The 26,250-nt window shown below is 29.7% G+C and overlaps 1 protein-coding gene across 1 annotated transcript in view; it reads right to left on the reverse strand.

The window, feature by feature from the left end:
* Nucleotides 1-482: 482 nt before the first annotated feature.
* The window catches only part of Mob4 (MOB kinase activator 4), a 62,810-nt gene continuing 37,042 nt past the window's right edge, over nt 483-26,250 (reverse strand). The window contains exons 5-7 of the mRNA XM_085817362.1: nt 17,981-18,147; nt 9,536-9,647; nt 483-6,567 (exon numbers count right to left, since the gene is read on the reverse strand). Of these exons, the coding sequence (XP_085673488.1) occupies nt 6,445-6,567; nt 9,536-9,647; nt 17,981-18,147 (402 nt within the window). The 3' untranslated portion in view covers nt 483-6,444. The remainder of the gene's footprint in view (nt 6,568-9,535; nt 9,648-17,980; nt 18,148-26,250) is intronic.

The following is a 26,250-nucleotide window of genomic DNA, read 5'->3' on the forward strand; positions in this document are numbered from 1 at the left end:
AATTTAAATAGTAATGAAACTATGTAATCTTGGACGTCCAATAAAAATCTTTATAACAAACACATAATTAAAATGTATCTGTGGGCTGTATAAAATTGCTTTGCAGGCTGTGAGTTCGAGATCACTCCTCTAGACTGTAAATAGAATTCTGATACCTTTAACAGTAAACAAAGTTTTACACTGGTGTTCTACAAAATATCTGGCTAAGAAAACTTACTGTACTTGAAAAATACTTGTAATTTTGATTATATTATAATTATTTTAAAGACTTTATTTCCGAATGTACTTGATTCTCATACTGGAGCAATGAATATATATAATAGTATTTAGGAGTAAATGCCTTCTTTCCCCCACTCCAAAAGAACCTGTACATATTGCACATTGCACAAACATGAATTTAATGTATTCTTAGAACTTTTACAATCAATTTCAATTTTTTTCACACTATATGATGCTATTATTAAAAATGAAAACAGCAACAATTAAAACAATGGCTGACCACAGAAAATTTTATGTCAAAGAAGTATTTTAGATCACTAACAAAGATTGATAGTTTATATATAAATAACTTTGCATGAACACACTTAAGTCAAACATGTCACAATAATCTTTAATAAATATGTACAGCCTTTTATTACCATATAAATTTATAATACAATTACATATTCCTATCTTTATATTTTAAATAATGTAAATAAAAATAGGGAAGTCCAATATAGCAAATTATGGAAGCATTACAATTTTATATTAAATTATTGAAAGTCATTTTTATATAAAATTCAGCAACACAACCTATAAAATTATAGAAAAATTAAAATACTGTTCTATGCATTTTTATACCATTGTAAGACAAATGTTTCATAAAATGCTGTTAAGATTCTTTTTACAATATTCTCTTACTGCACAGAAAAACAGATAAAGTGAATGTTAAAATTCTGTGCCAAGAGTAATTAAAAGATGGCTTATGTTATGCATTTATGATACGAGTTTTCAGATAAAAAAATTACTATCTGCATTCAGTAATATAAAATATCCTCTTCACAGTATATCCTTCTTAAAATAAAAATATAAGCCCTAACTGACAAACCGTCATTTAGCAGTTAATGAAAGAAATAAATACCAGCATTTAATAAAAACTATTTTAAAGATTTTGCAGCTAAAATAAATAAATAAATAAAAGTAAGTTTCAAATGGTTTAAAATCAAATAATGTGCTTATAAGAAATGTAAAACATCAGTAGTTTTCAACAAACTTATCTGACTTTAAAAATATACATTAATTTATTATACTTCATTTAGTAGTTATAAAACCAGTTACTTTTAAAAATTATTTTGCTTTAAATATATTTGTCTTACATATTAAATTTTTTAATGGAACTAAGTTTCAAGCAATAATATACAACTAAAATTCTGCATACATACTTTTAAAAATTATTTTGCTTTAAATATATCTGTCTTACATATTAAATTTTTTAATGGAACTAAGTTTCAAGCAATAGCATACAACCAAAATTCTAGATATATATTCTCAGTTTAAAAACAGCTAAAGAAAAGTCTGAGTATAGATTTTAAAGAGATGTAAATTCTCAGTTTTATATAGTAGCAGTACAACCAATCTTTAATCTTAAACCTAAAAATGTCTAATTTTGAAAAATTTTATGCTACCAAAATTTTAATTTTAGATTTATATGCCCAAGAATGCTCTCAATAAGCATTTCTATGCCCAATAAATTAGTCTACAGGCATATTTCATGGGCTTTTAGTTTAATAGAAAATACATCCAGGGGTTCACTATACAGGGTTATAGTAAAACTTATATTTAATCAAGAATAACAGTTTTAAATTATCCACATATGGTGAAAAGTAATGAAGAAATAAATTATCTATAATTCTGCAAATGATCTTGATATGCGGAAAGAAAAATTAATATCTTGAAAAGTAGCATCAAAATATAATACAAAAAATATAGAATATTTATTAGACACATTTCATTCCTTTTTTAATATTGAAAATTTCATATATTTTATAATTAATAATGCTCAATCTTTTCATGCTTTGAGACATTATTAAAATGACAATTTATTCATATGACATTAAAATAATAAGTAGAGAATACAACCTTAAATAACTTTATGGATAGCAAACTACTCAATACAACTAAAAGAATATAGTACATAATATGCTCAATAAATTATAGTTTGATAAAATATCATCTCCAAAGAAAGACAAATCCAGAACAATTCTTTCGGAAAAAAAAAAAAGAAAAGAAAAGAAAAGAAAAAAAAAAAGGTCTATCACAGGTCATAGCTCAGGTAAAGTTATGCTAGATTTATGAAATGAGGATGCTTTATAAGCTGATTTTTCTATTTATTATAAAAGAAATACAACAATATATGCTACAAAAGATGTTTTTCTGCATATATGTTAAATAATATTTACACTTTATTATAGTAACAATATTACTTAGATCTGATACTGCTAAGAACCTACACACAAATATACAGATAATCAATGCATAACATCATATTTAAATTATGAAGTGATTTTTCAAGTTAATTAGAAGAGTTTCTGATCATAAATACATAAATTAATACACAAAATAATTATCATAAACTGATGCTAATCAAAGCAGCTTGAAAATACACAAACCATAGAAAATAAATACAGCTGACTAGCCAATCATTGAATGTACAAGAAATTCTATAACAACACAAACAGACATGCAAATAAAAGCACAAAAGAAAGCATACACAGCATACTTCTGTAAATTACATTTTAGCAAATGGAATTTTCACAATATATTTTCAGAAATGTGCATTAAAACCTTTGCCTTCATTTTTCAGTTGTACAATAAGTAGAAAAGTACACAAAATGCAAACATTACGATAATGCAATATTTTGATCCTCATTTAAATGTCATGGCAAAACCATATTAAATGTAAAATCAGGCATGATTTTTTTTTTCTTAAGTTACAGACTTCATGAAAGGCTCAGTTTTGTTTTATTATTACTGTAAGACAATATCAAATTACACAAAAAGTGGCACAGGCACTGACAAATTTTTTCAAATCCCATGATAAAACTCTTATTCTATTTTTCTCAAAGCAAAATATATTAAAATAAGTTTTAAATTAAAATATGTTCAATATTCCACTTTAAAGATACACTAAATTACTTATGAAAGTAATAATACTAAAATTACAGTATTTACTTGTGTATTCCACCCCCTTAGTATTTTTAAAGTATGATTCAGCATCTTTTGGATCAAACTGGAACTATTCTACAAGACTGATCATTCTTGGATTTTTCTTGGACCGATATTCTTTGGGCATGAATTACAAGATCATTCAAATCTTAAAAATCCTATCCCAAAGACATTAAAATTTTCCTCTTCGCAACTAAAGGGAAATGGAAAGAAAAGAGGGCATGAATTTATGTTCTGCATCGGGACATGCATAGATATTTAGTCTCCGAGAACTTTGAAGACTGCAGAATACATTTTCATATTCAATGAAAGTAGGTTTTTCTCATCTCAAAGCATTAAATAATTCTGATTGTCAAATGTCATTTCATTCTTTCTTCTTAGGTCAACCTCAAGATAATAAAATAGTTTTACATTCGGATATTATATGCACTGAAAATACAGACTATTCTTTTCCTTACAGCCTTTTAAAATTTACTGTTACATGCTTTTTACCAGTAATACAATTCTAGATTAACAAGATTATATAGCTAAACAAGAAATTTTGCTTTTATCTGTAGTCTAAAGGATGAGAAGCAACACAGAGAATTTAAATATACATATATATATCATAGATGCCTTGAAATCTTCAAAACCAAGAGGTTTTCAAGCTATGTGACAATACTATTTCAAAAGAACTTCAAAATGACTCCAAAATTCATTTTATAATGCACAGTTCAGGCTATGGAATAAAACAGTTTGCTCAATTATTGAGAGGCTAAAGCTGGAAAAGGAGATCAAAGGATAGCTGAAAAACATGGATAATTTAAATTATCAATTTTCATGCCTATTGTGTTCAAAAAAAAAAAAATTGTTTTTGACAATGTTTAAATATTTGGTGAATTTCACTGCATATTTTTGAAAGTGCTATTTTATCACTGCATTCAAATCCCCTTTAGTTGATCAAGTCCAATAGAGTTTTGACAGAAGTTATTGCTGGTCTTGGTCATTATCTTCTTCAATCATTACTTAAGTGTTTTCCTGATCAACATATTGGAGAAATTTTACATTTTTGATTTTTTTTGGCATACACTTCAGTTATGGCCTTGACTTCAAAATTAGATACACCTATGACTTCTGTATTAGGAAGAAATCTTCTACATGTTCAGACTTATATGTTAATTTTTGGACACTCCTATACATAGCAATGAGTGCGCATGGGGGGGGGGATGCCCGCAGTTGGCAGTGAGTACACTGTATTTATAATTCATTTCCGATTTAAAATACATTAACATTTAATTGGCTATTCTCAATTTTTTGTTCTTTGGCTAATTTATTTTTTAAAAATTTTCTTATGCTTTTACACTGAGAAAATCCTCAGTAGTGAAGGAGAGTTTTGTTTATCAAAGTACTCTTACATATGATGAAAATAATAATGTACATAAATATTTGGGCATATATTAAACTAGCTATATATTCCACGCTGAAGTAAACACAATTAAATACACACACCACCATATTTCCTGGCCCTTAAGTCGTATTTTTTTTTAACTCTGAAATGAGCCTGTGTCTTATGGGTTGGGGATATAACTTGGTCCTCTATGATGCAAGCTGATTTTTTATGATTTACTATTAAATATATTTTCCTGCATCAGCCATAGGAAATGTTGCCTTTATTACAAATGTTGATAATAACATTGTTTTGAACCTGTAGAAAGTAACAGTTTTAATAATTCATATAAAAATTCCCAAATAAAAGATATATATAGCATAGCACATATGCATGCATACTGTGTAGCAAATGGTAGTTTAGTTTTATCTCACATGTTAGACTGTGGGCCATGATGATAAAAGTAACTAAGAAAATGACTTTTATAACAATTATTTACAGGCAATGTGGAATTGCTTTCAGGTGCATCATTTTTATAAAATGAATAAAATTATTAAAAATCTGGTTTAGTAATGTCTACATTAAATGCAAATTAATAAATAGCAACTTCTCGCTTCAGATCACGCCACACCACTAACAAGATGTAGTTCAAACTACAGCTACCAATCGTGTGAGCAGTATAGAAGCAATTTTGCTTTCAAAGCCATCTAACTTTTTTCACCTTTTTGCACTGTACCTCACTTTAGCCCATTACATTTGAAAATGTTAGTATTCTTGCCTTTTAAAATGCAAGCAAAAATTCATGGGAGCTGTCATGAAACATTTTCCTTAACAAAGGTTAAACTTTAAAAGCCAGGAGATTTGGCAAGCTATTGGGAGACTGGTAGATAACATGAAAAATGAGAGAATTGGCAGCTATGATATATATATATATATGTGTGTGTGTGTGTGTGTGTGTGTGAACAATAGTAGCATCATTAATAATCTCTACACATGTTTTTTTAATTTACAAGTTCTCTCAGAAATGGTACACCAATCAATTTTCCCCTTAGATTTCCAAGAGATAAAATAAATTAAAAAAAAGAAGGTGAAATCACAGGAGTAAATACAGCATAAATTGCAGCAGTATTGTGGCATTTGTATCCACTGAAATTTATTCATATTCATTTTCTGAAAATCTTTCTTTTTTCACTGAAATTTATTCATAATAAATATATTATTTGTGAATAAATTGATATATAATATATATATATATATAAATTGATATATATATATATATATATATATTACATCAATTTATTCACAGAATTATTAATATCTAATGTCATTGTGAATGTTTTTTAATAAAAGAGGTGTTCCACAACTGACTATGGCATAAGACATTTTACTACAAACTGCCAATGTAAAAAAGATAAGTTTAAAAAGCAACATTTTAAAATTGATTTCATTTACAAATAATGATAATAAAAGAAAATATTTGAGCTGATGCATTTTTCAATATGAGGCAGTTACATGAAACAGAAATGTAAGAAATATACCTATTTTTACTTCACAAGTTCATATGACATATTTTCAAACAGGACAGGACATAAAAATTATTAAATTACTTTATTTTGTTACACTTATCGTAAAAATGTTTTCAATTATTGCAGCTTTATTTAATGCATAGTTAGATTTCTCATTCTGGCCTTTTCTTATTTAGAATTTTCATTAAATGTGCCACTCCTAATCAGTTACTGGAGAAAAAATTATTAGTCATACAGTTTAAATCATATGTTCAGTTCCAAGATCTTTCACATTACTATTGACTCACTTTCATCTTAGGCATATGATACATGTATCTGATATGAGACTAAAATATTTCTAGCTGTCCTTTATGCTTCACTTTCAGTTGTATTTGATTCTTCTCCTAACATTGGTACAATGAGATTATCCTTTGACATCAAGTTGTACTTAGTAACAAAAACTGTGAACCGACGGCACAGAAATGTTTCATTCTAGAAAAAATTATTAATCAGTATTATTATTAAAGATATAATAAGTAAATAATTAACTGACAATAATTATGAAAATTAAATAATTACTAACATACAATATAGAGGTTTTACTTTGATTAAAGAAAAAAAGGAAACATTAAATAGTATTTTTTCATTATCCATATTAAATCTGTCAACAATTAAAAAAATATAAACCCTCTCCTTCCCAAAAATGCATCTCATTTGTATAACTTAAGTCACTAGTAATGATTTGGAGACATATTACAACTGAGATAATAGTTTAAAAGAGTTCAGAAATATATTAAAACTATAAAGAAGGACAATGAATGACTAAACTTTTTTAAAAATATGTGGGATTTAGCATTAGAGAAGCTAATTTACATTGGAAGAATACAAATACAATTTTCTATGTTATGTCAGTCATACTGGCATTAATTCTAAATACATAACAGTACTTTTGCTACACAAGAAGAAAAGGTAAATATTTTTTAACAAGGCCACAAATTTTATATTCAGTGGAATGAATGCATTATTTCTTGAAAATAACATTTTAAAAAAGATAACAGATATTTGGCTTAGTGCTTATATTTTTCTGTTATTTATGCAAATTTGTCTAACAGTATATGAAAGGCAACTATGACAATGAATATTTATCAAGCAATAAAAAATGTTTTAATTTATATACAAAAGCACAGTAAGCAATTAAAAATTATTAAATTTATATACAAAAGCACAGACAAAGGAGAATTAGGCATATAAGGTTAGTAAAAATACATGGTTTTAAATGAAAATTAATAAGTATAATTAATTTTGTGTAAAGTAAGCACAAGAATGAAACCAAAATAAAAACTCTACTGCAAACAACATAAAACCATTTCAATAACAGCTTCCATTTCAAGCAGCTCACGGTCATCTTCCTTCCAATTATTATTATTATTATTTTTTTTTTCAAGATACTACCCCGGTGCCTAAAATAGTTACTATAAAGAAAAACATATAATGATTTTAATGAGCTTAGCTAGAGTAATTTCTAAGTCCAGAACTGGGTTTATTGTTTTTAAATTTCTTAAGTTTGTTAATAAATAACAGACAGATTAAATCTGAAAGAAAAATTAAGCCTTGCTGAAGGGCTATATTTGGCACATCAATGTTTATAATATTTATTTAGGCCAGTGGCAACATTTCATTTACTCTGCTGAGTTTATTGATCAAATATAAAAATAAATGGTACTTTTCTGTTTTTCCGGCGCAGGCGATTAAAGTCGCCAATAATGGTACAACTGATGCAAATAGAATATACTCGATGGCAATCTTTTACGCCTCATTTTCAAAACAAATCGCAGCTATTTCTTATCAGATTGATTGTTTATTTTAATAATGGCATACAATTACATAGAATTTTTACCAGATAGCTCAATTTCATGCTCTAAGGTAATTAAGTCAATTCGCGGTAATTAAGTCAATGAGGATGCAATCACACCACTTACCCAAAAATATAGAAAAGGTAAAGGGTTAAATTCATCAATTCTAATGAGAATGCACTAGAGAAGTAAAGCACTGCAGTTTTACATAAGTTCTGAGTAAGCTATTTGTACGAATTAAAATAATTCTTGCATTTAACTTGAAATTAATGTAAATAATTAGATTTTTGTATTGTAGTTTACATGAGATGAGATCACTTGAGGTGATGTGTTATGAACCGCCGAATCAGGATGTTGAACCATGAAAGCATAGTAAATTCTTAAATTAATGTCTTTTTACAAATTTATTGGCTTTTTACAAAATTTAAAAAAATATTAAAATGTTTATGCCTTCAAAATAAAAAATTCTTAGAACTAACATTTTTTAATACTTTTTATGTGTATAATGTATGTTGTCACCAATAAAGTCTGCTTGGCAAGATTTGTGCCGCCGAAAAGGAAAAGAACCAAATAAATATGTTACACTTTACCAAGTAACATTTCCTTTAAACTGCTCAGATTTCTGACTAAGTTTGAAACATAAACGAATTTGTAAAACAAAATTGCATTAATTTTGCACAAAATATGAAATAAATAAAAAAACAAATTAGAAATTCAAAATTTGGGCTTTGAAGTACATATATTCAGGTAGAAGAAGGACTATGTGTGTTCAAAATATGGTGGTTCTAAGGTCTGCCATTTTTTCCACAATACAGTCGAAAGTCGTTAATCCGGACTCGTTGGGACTTCGGCGATTCCGGATTATTGATTTTTCCTGATTATAGATTATCAGTTTAAATCTGGTAAGATGGCATGCAGAAATTATAAAATTGTTTAATGGACTTCAAAACATACTTTCGCTTTGTAGATCCTTTACATATTAGTAAATATATATCAGAAATTCTATTTGACATAATCGAAAATTCAAGCTTACTTTTATAAAACTGCTCTAAGAGTCTGCAAAAAATAATAAGCCGGATCCAATTCGAAGATTAAGGAACAACGCAATCTGCAACATTAACTGAATTAGATAATTTTAGCTTAGCTTATACCGTCCGTTATACATTAAACGCGCATGCGTAAACGTATTTTAGGCATGCGCACACAGAAAGTTTAAAGCTTTGAGGTCCAAATTAACGACTTTTGACTGTATAAGAAACACATACTTGTGGATACTTCATTATTTAATATCACAGATAAAGTAGTGAGACAACCCAACATCCTAAATTAATTTATGATTTCTGTACCTGAACTTATTAATAACAATTCCATTTATTTAGTCCTTAACATTTTTAAAGCAATAGGCAGAAAATGATTTCAGCATGCACTATAGTACAGAACAAATGTAACAGCAGAGGAATAATTTTGCAAGAATATACAAAATAATTAATCTTTAAAGTAAAACAAATAATAATAAAACACATTCAGATAAAAAAGACTAGAAGAGAAAAAAAAATGATTTAACACAGAAAGAATTTAAAATATAATTTATAACTTTAAAAACTTACTTCAAATTCATCAAATACAGCTCTATGATGAAAATATGCATGAGAAAATATTCTGTATACTCTTCTACACACTGAACCTAATTTTGCTACAGATGATTCCTTTATGCTCACTCTGTAAGTACAGAATAAAAAAATACATAAATATTACAATGTAAAAATTTCTCCCCTAAATCTGTAACATAAATTATTCAAATTACAAACAAATATTTTATTCTGAATTAACAATACACAACAGGACTATTTTATAAAAGATTTTCTCAGGGAATCACATCTATGTAACATGCATGGAAAAATATTAAAAACACAAAGTCACTCTTATGTAACTTCATTGATTTAAACCACAGTAGTGGCCTTATATGAAATTAACATACGTCTGATTTAAATACTAGGCTAGTACAGAAATCTTAGAAATCTTCACATTTACAAAATATTCATTAACTCTTTCGTGGGCCATTTATTTCTCTTTTGAATTTCTCCCTTTTTTTATGTTTTATTATCAACTAAACAATAGCATTTAAGGAAATATATTTTATTTTGCCAAATTTTTTGTTTACATTTAAATTCTAGAGGTGGGAAGTATACTTCCCACGGGATCTTTTATGGTCATAGAGAGAATTCAATTTAAAGGCGATTATTTGCTGTGAAAAGATGAGAAACATGTTGCAATGCACAAGGGTACATCACATACTGCACACATATAGTGGGTCCTCTTTTCTTGGGCCTTTGTGCTACATTTCTTACATTGTCTATAGTTGGAAACCATCTTTGGCATATGATTTCCCACATTGGATAAGCGTATATCGTCCGGAACTGCACACCTTTTTGCTTGGAAGCTAGCAGGACGGCCTTTCCTTTTTCGAGGAATATCTGTCTATTAGTTGACGAGCTAATGCTATACGGAATGTTAGCTGGTCTAAACTTCTGTTTCTCTTGTTTACTTGCCACAGTATAAAACTATTTACGTTGCCAAGATTAATAAGAAAATCAAAAATATGATGTCACCATTCTACAGATCTTCTTCCTATTTGGTATCTTTCTTTTCTTTGATCGAAGCAATCAACCCCTCCCATGATATCGTTATATACTGCAACAGCTTTAGGGCAAGGTATTTCTGTTTTAGTACCATCCTTTTGTGTACTATTTACAGATGCAATAATCGCTGAATTGTGTGCAGTAGTCAACAATGTAACAGCCTTTTTGTCCATCCACTTTATTGCAGCAACACCTTCCTTAGTTAGGAACATTGATTCCTCCCTTTGTAGTTTGTTATTAGCCTTCAGCATTGGTGGAAGATCCTTCCTTTGCAGCCTCACAATCCCCACAGAAAACAGACCACTTATAAGTAGACTTTTTGTGAGCCTAAAAGATGTCAAATAGTTATCACAGGCTATAAGATGACCTGTCTGTTTCACATCTTCCATTAGGTTAGTTTGTTCCCCTAAGCTCAATATTTTACCCTTATTATCAAAAGTTTCTTTTCCACAATAAATTTCAAATTTTTGAATATATCCAGTCTTAGAGTCTGCTAAACACCACACCTTGTAACCTCTTTTTATAGGCTTCATTGGCATACACTGCTTCAATGAAGTTCTCCCTTTGAAAGCTATCATAAACATCTATTCATAATATTGACGAAGGTTCGTAGACTTTAGGTATGGAATCATTGAGCTGTCAGAGGATTGGTCTGACTTTATCGAGTTTATCATGCCCAAGTTGCCCACATGGATTTGTGCTGTTATCGTTTACATGTAAAATCCCAGTTACTTTTTGAACCTCTTTGCGGTTATTATTCTTGCTACTGATTGAACATTGAGAATAGGGTCTGTGCTGCAGCAGTTTTTCAGTTCAGGCAATAGATGTTTACCCCATGAGTATAAGCATACCTACCCATGCTTTCAATTTTTCTGATGTGATTTCTTTCCAGTTCAGGATAATGTCTTTTGTGGTATGACCCAATCTCTTCCTCTTCTTAGGCTGCTTTGCATGTGAGTTTCGTCAACAATATTCTGTAAAATTTCCTCGGTAAAAATCATGCCAAAATAATCCTTTTCTTTCTCAGTAGAATTGAATGATATTTTTAAATGTATTTTCAAAAATATTCTAATTTTTCCAACATACCTATTGCACGTGGCTTTTATACACAATGCAATAGCATTTTCACTTTCCACCCATTATTTATTATTCAATATTAGATAGTTCTTGCAGAAATATACAAAATAAGAGAACGTTATTATAATAAAAACAGTGTTTTACTTACATTTGTAGCAGAATTGTATAGCAATGCAAATGTCAAATCAAAACAGGTGTCTCAGTGGAACAGATCTCGCACAACGCATTCGAACTTTCAAAACAAATGTGGTAATTCTGTTTTCAATCGATTTACACAGATGGCAGCACAACACTGAAGTGGGAATTAGAGTTCCCAACATTATAATACCAAAGCCAATATATTATAGTGGGGTTTGCGCTTCCCACAGGTGTATTTCCCAAGATCATGTAGGTGGGAAGTAATCTTCCCACGGCCCACGAAAGGGTTTTAAAAAACTTTAGTTAGAATGACACACACAAAAATAAATAAATAAATAAATTTTCTAGGAGAAATAGTTGTTAATCTTTGGCTATGAGTGTCCTGTCTGTTAAGACACTGCCCCTAAATAAAAAAAAAAATATGCTGCTAAACATGTACAGTCAAAAGTCGTTAATCCGGACTCGTCGGGACTTCGATTCCGGATTATAGATCATCAGTTTAAATCTGGTAAAATGGCATGCAGAAATTACAAAATTAAAAATATGAAACCATAATTTATGAAATAAAGAACAATTATGATCTAAAGGGTATCAAAATTTACAAAAAGAAAAAGCTTAATATTTATTTGTTTACTTTATTAAACATTTCTTTCAATGTAAGTTGTTTAAGTTGCTTCATTTTATGTACTAATACTTTCTCTTTAATTCTATAAACAGACAAAATTTCTTGTTCAGTTACAAAGTTCCGCTGTTCAAGTCCCGTAATTGCTGTGCCGAGAATACTGACTAACTTGTCAATCGAAATTTTTTCGTTTTCACTAACCTCTCTGTCACCTTCCTCATGTCTTTATCCATTTTTTGCAGCAATTCCACTTTTTGTTTGATGGAAATCGAAACGTACTTTCGTTTTGTAGATCTTTTGGGAGCTCCAGCATCAGAAATTCTATTTGACATAATCGAAAGTTCAAGTTTACTTTTATAAAATTGCTCTTACAGTCTACAAAACGTAATAAGCCGCATCCAATTCGAAGATTAAGGAACAACGCAATCATCAACATTAACTGAAATAGATAATTAGATAATTTTAGCTTATACTGTCCGTTATACATTAAACGTGCACACAAAAACGTATTCTGCGCCTGCGCACACGCAAATGCGCAGTCGTAAAGGTCTTACGCGCACGCGTAAACGCCTATGTGCATGTGTCAACGCGGCGCATGCACAGAAAGTTTTTAGCTTTGAGGTCTGGATTATGGGTGTCCGAATTAACGACTTTTGACTGTATATACAGGGTTCGTACACATTTCCTTACATGGAAATTAAGGACTTTTAAGGACCATCAAAGAAAAAATTAAGGACCTATCAGCAAACAAAAAAACGAATAGAATAAAGCAATTATCCATACAACTGACTTCATGCTTGTAATTTCACTTTAAGAAACTAACAGAAGTGTGTATTATGCACTATTATTAAATTCAATTTAATACTTACCATAAAACAATTTTGAAAATTAAACTAACTCCCTACAAGTTATGAAGCAGATAACATTAAATTAGGAACATAATTTCTTGAAAAACACGTATAAGTGTATTTTACACTAATAACAGTCACTATTTTAGAGATTTACATGATTATTATTTAACTCATTTGATATTTATTTAAACACAGTCAACTACTATTATAATCACAATGTAAGAATATTTTGCAGATTAAAATAACTGATTTGTAAACATACAATTTATTTCCTTGGTTTTTTGAAAGATACTAGAATAATAAACTGTGCAATAAAAGATACAAAACATTTGTGCTTTTTTTAAATCTGAAATCTGTTCAGCTATTTTAACATCTGATTTATTTATGTCTATTTCCTTTTCTTTAACTATTCTTCTAAGTTCATTTGCTTTGATAAACAAAAATCAATGTTCCTGCTGGTCTCAACTTCATCTGCTAAAGCATCTACTTCTTCATTAATATCTTTAATGTCCCTTTGAAGAAATTTTTTCTTCTGCTTCATATAATCAATTTCTTCCTCAATAATATTTCTTTTCCTCTTTGAATTTTCAGATTTAGTTAAAGATTTTTGTTCTTCTAAATACTGCATATATTTAGACCTTGCAGAAGCTGCTGCTGATCTCATTTCTTTATTAATTTTGATATTAAGAACACCTCCAGAAAATTTTATGTAATCAAATACTGTGCGTTGAAAAATGTATGATGAGTCACTTAAATTTTCAATTTCAATTGCTATTTTTAGAAGCCCCTTTCCACAGAGGCCGGTTCATGTGACAAGATAAGAATACTTGTCACAGTGAATACTTGAATAGAGAAAGTATACATTATATATATATATATACATACATACATACAGTACAAAGTCCGAGATCCGGACATCCAGTATCTGGAATGATCTAAAATCCGGACCTCAAAGCCACCACCAACCAATTTTTTAGGGCTTTTTTGAAGGGAAGGGGTATGCTTTACGCACGTGCATCAGATTTTTTTCCCTCATCATAAAAAAAAAAACATGCCGGAAATCCCGATTCTTAATCTCAATTTGGCGCTAAATAAAATATCTCATTATTGAAGAAATAATTATTTTAGCATAAATTTGTGTGGTTAGTAACTTGATTCCATAGCTGCGTATCTGCTTGGCATAATCTCAAACCGAAACATTTGTTAATTTTACACCAACTAATATTTTATATCCTTGATGCCGAAATCGCGAATAATTATTTATTGTATTTTGCTTTCATCACTGCATGTTTATCAACGGATGACAACTTGACTGATGACCCATGCAGCGACGCCAAATAACAGAGTATTATCCGATTACAGATTTAAGTTTAATGCGCTAAAATGTTGACAAGGGTATATTTAGCAGAAATTTCTTTCCTTATGCTAAAAATAGATTTTGTTAATGATACTCATAGGATTATATTTAGTGCTATTTGAATTAAGAATAACTGATTTGTTATTCACATAAAGCCAGAACCAGCGCCAGAGCTCGCATAGCTGCACCAGGCGGCAGAATTTAGGGAAGTTAAACAGAAGTTTTTCATTGCGATGACAATGCCCAATCATCAATCAATTAATGGAGGGCGAAATCTGTACTATGGTTCTAAATCCAGAAAATACAGCTACCGATAGTGAAGAAAGTAACAGATAGTTACTGAACGAGAAAAAATTTTGATTGACAAGTTATTCGGAATTCTCGACACAGCAATTACAGGACTTGAACAATGGAACTTAATAACTGAACAAGAAATTATATGTCTATAGTATTAGTCTAAAGTATTAGCAGAGAAAACAAATCAAACAACTCACATTTAAAGAAATGTTTAATAAAGTAAACATATAAATATTAAGCTCTTTTCTTTTGTAAATTTTGATACACTTTAAATCATAAATGCTTCATTATTTCATAAATCACAATTTAATATTTTCAATTTTATAATTTCTACATGCCATCTTAGTAGATTTAAAATGATCTAATATCCGGAAAAATCTCAAATCTGGGATTGCTGAAGTCCCGACGAGTCCAGACCTCGGACTTTGTACTGTATGTATATATATATATATATATATATATATATATATATATATAATATGGAATGTGTATTTTCAGTTAAACTTCTACCCAATAACTTTAGTAATTCATGAAAGTTAATTTTGCATCTAGTTGATTCAGGAAAATTAGTTTCAATTAGTTGTTTTCAGCTTTAAAAATATTAAAATTTTTTTTAATTAGTTAGTTATTTTCAACTAATAATTGTATTGCCATTAGTAAAAATAATGCATTACTATCAACAGCATAGGATTAAACCAAATATTTAATTGTCTATTGAAGCTTCAAAACGTATTTCCGAACTTCACTTTTTCTCGGCTAGTGTTACCGAATTTGCCCTTGGCGACCTAAAATCGAAATGGAGCCAACAGATTTCCCGCGAAATCGATAACAGACCCTCTGTAGAAATAAACTCATAATCCCGATATCCCATACATATAGCATGTGCAAAAGAGAATAAACTCCGTAGAAGGTGATAAAAAATTAATTTATGGCTTAATTGAAACAAACACAGAAATTAAGCTAAGTAAAACCATGTAAAAACAAATTGAAATGATGAAACGAAACTTAATTTTCATGTGAATTTTCAGCGCTGACTCTCCCATTCTAGAAATTTTAATTTGTTTCAGACAAAGACCACATTTAAGGATTGTCATCCATCAATATCCAGTCTTTGTAGTCAGCTTGATGAAGCCACAGTTTATTGAAAATGCACTTTCCAGGCATCTTGTTCCTATTGGCGTTGGAAGGGTTGTGGCCTTCCAGGTTGGGACTGCTCTAATTTTGGCAAATATTTTCAGAATCCCCCTCTTTTTTTTCTCGAGCACCTTCATCATCACTTTCGCCTCTTAAAGAACTTCCGGCTTCACGCTTTCGTCACAATCTCCCTAAATTTGTGGATAACACCTGTTTCGAAAGATTGGGTGAATAGCCAATCAGACACCGATACGTTCGTTCGGGTAGCTAATTTTTTTTTTTTTTTTTTTATCGTTTGCAACGCAAATCCGCCAACAGATTGGATAAGAGCCGTGCTATTTTAATTCCATATTCATGAGAAATCGTAATTCACACTTAGAATGGCAATCATTAGAAATGATAAGAAATGTCAAATGAGAAAAATTAAGGACCGTTTATTCATTTTGGCCAAAATTAAGGACTTTTAAGGACCAAAAATCATTTTTGAAAAAATTAAGGACTTTTAAGGACCGTACGAACCCTGATATATTGTGCAAGGACATATATATACATATTCCCAATTTTAATACACAAAAAGTATAATTCTGAATATATGTTCAGTACACAGAGAAATATTTTCCCTTTAGTTTGAAATCTTTTCTTTGTGAATGTCATTTATGACCATGCTCATTTCATCAACTCATTCTATCAATCAAGTCAATGAGCCTACAACATATTTAGGTTTCATTAATTTCTTTTTTGTTTTGCGATCATGAACTTTCATGACAACGTATTCTTTGGTGTGAAGAGTAGATAATATATGCTCTTTTATCAAACTTTTATAAAAACATAAAATTACATTACCTTATTTGCCAATATTTTCAAGGCACACAACAATTTAGCATGATTAATAAAATCCTGTACAAATTCAGATTAAGTATCATGTACATGATGACTTGATCTAAAACTGGTTCTTTTAGGTCTGCCTGAAGGACAATTTTCTTTTATATATAGTAACACACTTTTATAAATATGTAGGTCTTGGAATGGAGAAAATGCACATCACAAATTTTGTGCATATTATATAACTTCTAATCATTTGCTTGATATTATTAATATCGAATTGCAAACATTTTTAAGAAAAAATTTGAAAAAACTTTTTCTTAAAAATGTTTAAAGGAACACATTAATTGGACAGATATTCAGTGGTCACAAGTTATATGGAGTGATGAAACTAAGATATCGTTATTCGGTAGTGATGGGCGAAAATATGTAAGACGTAGAATAAGAGAAGAGCTACATCTTGACTGCATTCAAGCAACTGTGAAGAACCCAGTTAGTGTTATTTTAAAAAATATTTTGCCTTAATTATCATACAACTAGTTTTTTAACAAATCCATAATTTTTTTTTTGAAAAATAAATAAAACTTGATATACACTGTATTTAATTACTAATAACATGGATAAGCTGTAACAACCATAAAGCACTTTTTGAGTTTAGAGCAGAATATGAAACAGATAAGATTCTTATAAAGATTATATAAATAATACTTTTATATTATAAAGATAAACATGATAAATCACCAGTATAAAAATATGAGGATATAATTTATATAGTAACTAAACTTTGTTTAAGCAAAACTGTTTTTGGCTTTGAACAAAATAAAAATTTACTGCATCCTAAAATTGATCATAATAATTTTCTCCAATATCAGCATTTTCATTGATAATAACAATAAAAAATAAAAAATAAACAACAAAAAGAAATGATCTCAGCACATTGTACGTAAAAATAATGAATTCAGAAATTTATTTCCCAGATACAAGTTTCATGCATGCAGCATTAAACCACAGGTTATTTGGGAGGGAAAAAATCTTTAATATGGCTCTATCTTCTTCAGTTTAAATGCTGAAACATCTAGCAAATTTTAGACTAAGTGTTCTTAAAATATTTTTACCTGCTAGGAAAATATTTGTTGCTATTGAGTAAGCATGCAGCGCCATCTAATGTATGCCGTGTGTAATCAATGGCAGGGCATTCTTTTGGAGTTTTATGAGCAGCACAAAGGAATATCCACTGCTCTGTAGCTGTCATCTGTGTGCAAGTCTCGGAATTACATTCATTCTGCAAACCAGAAAACAGCAGCATGAAATAATGATGCACATTCTTCAAAAACTTTTTCATTATAAATAATGAATGCCAAGTAACATAATCTATAAATAACAATATACTTCTTTCCTATTCAGTACACAGGGTTTCAAATTATAAAGAATTTCCGAAAGATGAATTTTAGTATAGTAAACACAAAGGCTAAATTACACTATCCACTGATTTAGTACAATAATAAACATATGATAAAATGATGATACAAATGACATCAGTTGTATATAACACAAATCTTACCTTTAAGTAAAAGCATAAAGAAGATATAAATTATGAAATAAATTATGATAATATACCGAGTTTAGCTTTATAACCAGACTCACTTGATTAGATAACAGGAAAAGGAAATAATCTCCAACTTTTTATATAGTTATTTAAAAAACAGTGCTGAAGAAATATATATACAGTGGTGGCCAAAATTGTGGACACTTTTGGAAATTTTTATGTTTTTGAACTTTGTATGCTTATAGAAAATGTTACGTTTCGCAAAATGCAAACTTGTATATATAATTTTAAAGAGAATTTATTACTGAATTCAATACAAAACACAAAATTCAATTATTTGCAATACAAAGAAAGTTATATACTTTAATATAAATAAAAAACACAGTTATGAAGTGGTTTGTAATGTCTAGCTTTCCTGGCCAATCACTGTTCTTGTTTTGAGAACCAATCAAATGTCAGTAACTGCCAGTAGAAGCTGACATCATGTTTACGCTTGAAACGATTCATTATTTTGCTTTGTTCTGTAGAAGGAGGGCCTCCTTCTTATACACTGCAATTACAAGTAAGAATTTTTGTAAAAATTTTTAATATTTAGTCAAGCAATGACATCAAATAAAAGTAGATTGGACACCAAGAAAGAGATGTAATATTATTATGTTACGAGAAAGTGGTCTTTCCTGTGCTGAAATTGCAAGACAGGTGGGTTGGTTCAGTGACTACATCTGGAGTCCGAAAGTTTTGTTTACGATATCAGGAGACAAATTCAATAAAAAACACAGAACGAAAAGGCCGAAAAAGGTGCACCACATCTATTGATGACAGAAGAATAAAAAGACTATGTCTCCAAGATAGAAAAATGTCATCAGCGGTCATCAGAAGTGATCTGAATGATGCTGGTGTTTCTGTCAGTTCAAGAACAATCAGGAGAAGATTAACAGATGTTGGACTGAGAGGTAGAATTCCACGAAAAAAGCCTTATCTTAATTTTCAGCAACGGAAAAAAAAAAAAAAAAAAAAAAAAAAAAAGACTACAGTGGGAAAAGAACACATTAACTGGAAAGATGATCAGTGGTCACAAGTTATATGGAGTGATGAAACTAAGATATTGTTATTCGGTAGTGATGGGCGAAAATATGTAAGACATAGAATAGGAGAAGAGCTACATCTTGACTGCATTCAAGCAACTGTGAAGAACCCAGTTAGTGTTATGATTTGGTCATGCATGTCAGCAGATGGTATTGGTCGCCTTCATGTCATCGATGGGACACTGAATGCCAGAAAATACATTGACACTATTCTAGAATTAAAACTTCTACCTTCCATTAGAGATCTCTTTCCCAACAACGCTTCGTTTATTTTTTTAGCAGGATTCTCCTCCTTGCCACACGGCCAAAATATCGAAAGAATGGTTTCGTACAAAGAGCATTAAATTGTTGTCATGGCCAGGAAACAGTCCTGACCTCTATCCTATCGAAAATTTGTGGCACCGTTTGAAAACTCTTGTCCGAATGAGGCGCCCATCAAATAAAAATGAACTAATTGAGGCTATAATTGTTTTCTGGCATAATAAAATAATGGAAGAAGAGCTTAAAACTCTTGTCAGCTCAATGAAACATCGATGTGAAGTGGTAATCAAAAATAAAGGGTACCCTACTAAGTACTGATAACTCACTGCGATCATTAGATAACTATTATCGTTTAACTCTTTTTGTATTGCAAATAATTGAATTTTGTGTTTTGTATTAAATTCAGTAATAAATTCTCCTTAAAATGATATATACAAGTTTGCATTTTGTGAAACGTAACGGTTTCTATAAGCATACAAAGTTCAAAAACATAAAAATTTCCAAAAGTGTCCACAATTTTGGCCACCACTGTATATGTAATAAAAATAATTTTTTTTTTTCTCTATTCGAAAAATAGTAACCTCTATTTGCACTGCATCATTTCGAGACTAATCTATGCCATATGATTCTTACGTAATTCTGATGATGTAAATGGAACTAAAACAGCCAATAATAATTTTACAGCAATATTAACTATCCAATCAAAACACATTGAGGACTAAAAACTAACTCAGTCTGAATTAAGATTTCACCCTGAACATAACACACTTGCTTTCTATGCTTTGGCCTAGCTGGACTACAGTCTGTCTGCTCCTTTTTTCTTACTGCAAATTTATCAAAAATGGATGCTTTTTGGAATAGGCACAATTAATGTGCCAACTTGATTGTATACATGTTTGCTGAAATAAAAAATGAAGATGCTACCTTTGCCTCCGATTTTCCTATTCATTATGGATACGCCATCAAAATTCCTGCTGGTGATTTACTACTACGTTTGTTTTTATTACCCCCCACATAAATATACTCTGCAGAACAGCTTTAAAAAATAAATAAATAAAATTTATAACATATAAAAAATTACAATGAAATAAGCAATAAAAATACTAATTATCCTAGTAAATAAATTAACCAACTTCACGCTGCCTTTTCTCAACAAAGATCTAGTCTCTAAAAAGAAACATTAAATTTAAAAATGGCACAGAATTTTCGCCCTCATTTTTCTAAGTGGCAACAGTGCTGATATAATGTGAGAGAATTATCATTTTGATGCAATTTCATCAAAAAATACAAAATTAAAAAAAAAAAAATCATTTGAATTTTGGGGGAAAAAAATCGCTTTGAGGTACACTGGCTCTTTTCTAGATGCACTTATGTAACAAATTTCATAGCCCTGGGTCTGTTAGCTTACATGCAGCATGGACAAAAAACACACAGACTCTTCCTTTTATTATATGTATATATATATATATATATATATATATATATATATATATATAGGCAGATAAAAAATAAAATTTAAAACCAATTTCACAAAGACCCACAAAGTAAAATTTGATACCACTAAATTTCAAAATACATTATAAATATGTAAAATAAGAATTAAAAAATATGAAATACAATACTGAAACCTAAAAATTACAAAAACCAGAGAAAATACAAAAGAGGAATTAAATCAAATATAGCATTATCAAGAGGAGACAATACACCAGACTCAACAGCAGTCCCCCTTGCTCTTAAAAACCAATGTTTCTGTTATCCAAAATTAGCTAATGAACCATTCTAAAGTATTTGATTGTAACAGATCACCCAAAAATTTTGAAGTACTCTCTGATGGGGAGGATTTTCAGCTGCATCGTAGTCAACATTAAAGGAAATAATTTTCTTGGTACAACAGTTGTACTGTCAGCTTTAAAAAGTTGGGAAATGTGTTCATGGCTTTTAAATCCTTTAATTTGTTAATCAGCATTAGACACATCCAATTTAAAAGTTAAATATCTTATAATTTGCTGAATGAACACACACTAGCATGGGAAAGATAAAAGTGTTATAGCTTGAGTTCAACATGCTGCTTTTAAATTGTTCAGTTAATCAAATACTTTGCTGAGTGGCACAGCATTTCTTTCAAATCACAGCGTTGTCTGATAAAATTCCAAATATAAATATCTTATGTTTTGCCAAGGGAAAACAGTTTATTCTTAAATGGCTGAATTTGTTAAGCAAGAATCAATGAAATTTGCACAAAACATGAAATAAATAGAAAAAAATTCAAAACTTGAACTTTAAGGTGTACATATTTGGGTGGAGGATTATGTGCACTCGAAATTTGTTGATTTTAACTGCTGTTTTCTTCACAATGTGATAAACATACAAATTCATTATTTTAATAACAGATTTACTTTGAGCAGCCTTAGCCATAGCTATTATTCATTTAGCACTACCCAGACGGTATGTGTGAATTAAGGATATCACAGATGCAAGTATATCCAAAGCAGCCATCCAGGCTGAAGTTATAAATCATGATACAGATACTCAGATTATCTCAGAAATAAGACAAACCTTGAACGTTCTTGATAAATAAAACAAAAAAATCATTTTTCAATGGATCCCTTCCACATGTAGGTATCGACGGTAATAAAAAGGCAGACTCACTAGCTAAGGAACACTTAGTCACAAGACAGCAAACCACTTCCTGTAGAGTCACTTAAAAGCATATTTTTGAGAAATTAATGGATACTCTTAAATCTGATCAAGGCAAATCCTGGGCTAACACTAAAGACACTTGGAAAACGTTTTGTCGAAAACCCCGTAAAGAGGCTGTGACAAACTTCACTCTGCAAACAGGCCAAAATTGTAAGGCACATCATGTAAATAGAATTGGCATCCTTCTATCTAGTATAAGCCAAACTTGTAATTCAGGCGTCACGAACACGTGCGTATGCGCAAAATTTACGACAAATTCAGTTTTTAATGCACATTTTTCGCATATCGAAGCTGAGAGGTCTGAAGGTCATTTCTATTCCTCCTTTCTACCCTTCCCCACATCATGCAATGTGCCAACAGAAAGTCATTTGACTTTTTTTTTTTTTTAACTGGGCTTTTGTGCTACGTGGCAGCTTTTTCATAAAATTTACGACACATGGTCGTGTTTTAAAATTCGGAAAATATTTTTTTCTCAAATATTTTGTAATTTTGTGTTATTAATTGCCTTGTATTATTTTAATTTGAATACATTTGGCTCTGTAAATTTTATATCGGTTTTCATGGCAAAAAAATATGTGCAACAAGCTGAGTTTGCACGGATTCTTCAAGAATTATCTGATGAAGAAAAGAAAGACAAGGAAACCTTTGGATGGGAGAATAATAGCGATTTCCATTTCTTATTTTCTTTTATTTCTATTTTTTAGAAATGAATAAAAACATTAAAGTTAGTTTAAAGTGTGTTTTTGTAACCAGTAAGAAGTAAATTTTTTTTGCAGAAGTAAGTAATGCTAAACTTACTTTTTTTCCTAAAGGTGTTTTCTTTTTTTATTATCTATACTTGTCTTTGGTAAATATTAAATTTAGCTTCGATTTTAAAATATAATTATTAAATAATAAATTTAAAATTTTCTATAATGAAATACATCATTGCATTTCCATCTCACTAACATAAGAACTTAAAAATAATTTACTTATGTTTGAATGTGATATTTGTATTTTGCAATAAAAAGATTAATATTTTATTTCTTAACAAATTTATTATCAATATTCACTCATTTCTGTCATTTTTCATGCCAAAAACGGTAAAATAACGGATGTCGTAAAAAATATGACACTTGCATGCTCATGTAAAATTGTCAAGTGCGCATGCTGGAAGATTATATGCCCAGAACTAGATAAAGAGTCTCAGAAATGTGGTGAGATAAGCAAACTATATTGAATGTCAGAACTTTCAAGAATTCCTTGTATAGACTACATTTCTTATCTTCCTTTCCTGGTTGTTTAAATTTTTAACTTTTTACTTTTGTTCTGGTTCTTACCTTAAATGTTTGTTCTTTTTTTTTTTTTTTTTTCAATTGTTCTTGTGTGATACTTGAGCTCTGTTATATGTTTGGATTGATCTTTCCAATAAAACCATATGTAACAACATAAGATTTAAAGTAACCATTAGAAGTTATATAATATCACATTTTCTTTCAGTATCAGACAGTTACATAAGTTAAGAAATATCACTGAGAAATGAATTTATTTCTCAACTCACTTCATTCCCCCTTTGTTTTCATGCCTAAAATAATTCTTGCTCCAAGCATTTTATTTCTCTTTGAATATATTTTTATGTCAATATTTAAATATATTTTTATGTTATAATCAATTTAAAATTATGCATTAAAATGTTTCAACAATAAATAGAACTACACAATTACATACAATTAAGAAACTTCTAAGGATTAACAGAGTTTGCAAAAAATTTTGCTTGCTAAGTAATTTTTATTACTTTCTTGAATTAGTAGAAGGAAATACATTTTATTACACTTTAGAAGAGATAATTAATATAAAGAAATTGAAATATAACTCCATCTGTAGCAAAGACACAGCCTATATTCTCCCTAAAACAATAGTAGATATTACAGATTAATTTTCATATATACAGGAGCACTTGTTACATACCAAGATTCACAATGCCAGAATAAAACTTCAAATTTGTTCTCTAGGCTCAAAAACACTTTCACTGAGTTACTCCATATGTCATTTCAGACTGTTCAAATGGAATTATTCATGGTCTATTTTTTTTGCCCTGTGTTTTCTTCCCAGGGATATGGTAAAAGGAAAAGATATAACCATAATGTTAGGACAGAATCCTTACATTATGGTTATATCTTTTCCACATCTCTTTCTTACATTATGGTTATTCCTTTTTTAATACTCATTATTCTTAATAAATTAAATATTCGAATTTAACAAATCTTGCCACCAAGTTATGCCGATTTCAACAAGCAATATCTCATCTACTTAATCTACTTACAAAACTCTTGGAATCATCTATACAGAATTTCAAATACTAAGATATAACAAAATAATTATAGCATGAAAATGTAATAAATATTTAGAAAAAAATATGCAAATTTAGATTACACAAGATATGTACATAATAGATAAAAATACAAAGGCTGACTGAAAAGTAGTCATTTTTCTTTATTTGAAGTTGCATGACCCTATAAAAAGCTCCATATTCCTCCATCTTCCACCCCCAAGTAGAGTCCTTCACATGGAATAATACTTTTTTAGCATTACATGAATGATTAAAAAATAAATACAGTTATGCGATACCACTTTTAGTGCAACAGCCTTTTTTTTTTTAACGTCTTAATATGAACATAATCTTCTACCTCACAACTATTTTTTCAGTACAAAGAATGCCCGAAATCATCTGGAGCTAGATCTGGTTACACAGGAATTATTTTAATGTTGTTCCATTAAATTCAGACAGCACTGTCAATGCCACAGCAGCTACATGTCAGCTGGAATTATTCTGCAACCAAAAGTAATTTTTTAGCAGATGCGTACTTCTTTTCATGACTGTATGCATACGGGCTTTCAGAAAGTTTCCATAACAGACATAGTTCATTGCGTGCCCATGGTTTAATAATATTGACAGTAGAATTTTTTTTTAAAATATTACGCACTGGTTTGTATCTTAAATTTTAAAATTAGTTACTAAATGATAAATTGCTTAATATGCTTATTCAGTCACTGTCTTTAAAGCATATCCACAACTGAAATACTGAGGCACAACAATGTATATACATACTATTCCATAACATTTTATGTGCTTCATTACCATTTTCCAAAAATGTAGCATAAAATTGAATCATATCTTTGCTATATTTTCACAGAAATGTCTTCCTCACCCATTATGATAAAATACACCAGACATTTCCACTTGCTATGTTCAAATATTGAAGGCTTTGCATTAAGTTCAGACATGGCAATGTATACACTTCCCAAAACCCCAAAACCGAGTTCAACTCTAATATCAGGAAAGAGATTCAGAGGCAATCTTAGAAATTTTCAAGCAGCCCTTGTAAATAATAGTAAAGAAGCACAATCAAATATTTGCATAGCTTACAACTTATAAGAGTACAGGATCATTAAGAAAAAATCACTGTATGAGAATGGTTTGGATTTAACAAAATCTCATAGTAAAGGTAATTATGGTGCAGCAAATAATAAAAGGGACATACAATGCTCTGCAACAATGTATATTAGAAAAAGCATGCATGCCTATTATGTACATTGTGTGGTTCATAATCTAAATTCAAAAAAGCTACTAAAGGAAGCAAGAATTTTCCAGTTTCTCAAAACAGTCCAAAATGTATATTGATATTTTGGTCACAACATATTTCACTGGAAAGACTTACTAGAGCTGATAGTGTAACATGAAAATGACAATAAACATTCTAAACCTGCCTCATTAAGCTGGCAAATTAAATGCAGTGTATGCCAACCACAGGTT

The sequence above is a fragment of the Stegodyphus dumicola genome, chromosome 5 (genome assembly GCF_044657685.1).
Source record: "Stegodyphus dumicola isolate Sdum_Otavi_A_Nest chromosome 5, ASM4465768v1".
Lineage (NCBI taxonomy): Eukaryota > Metazoa > Arthropoda > Arachnida > Araneae > Eresidae > Stegodyphus > Stegodyphus dumicola.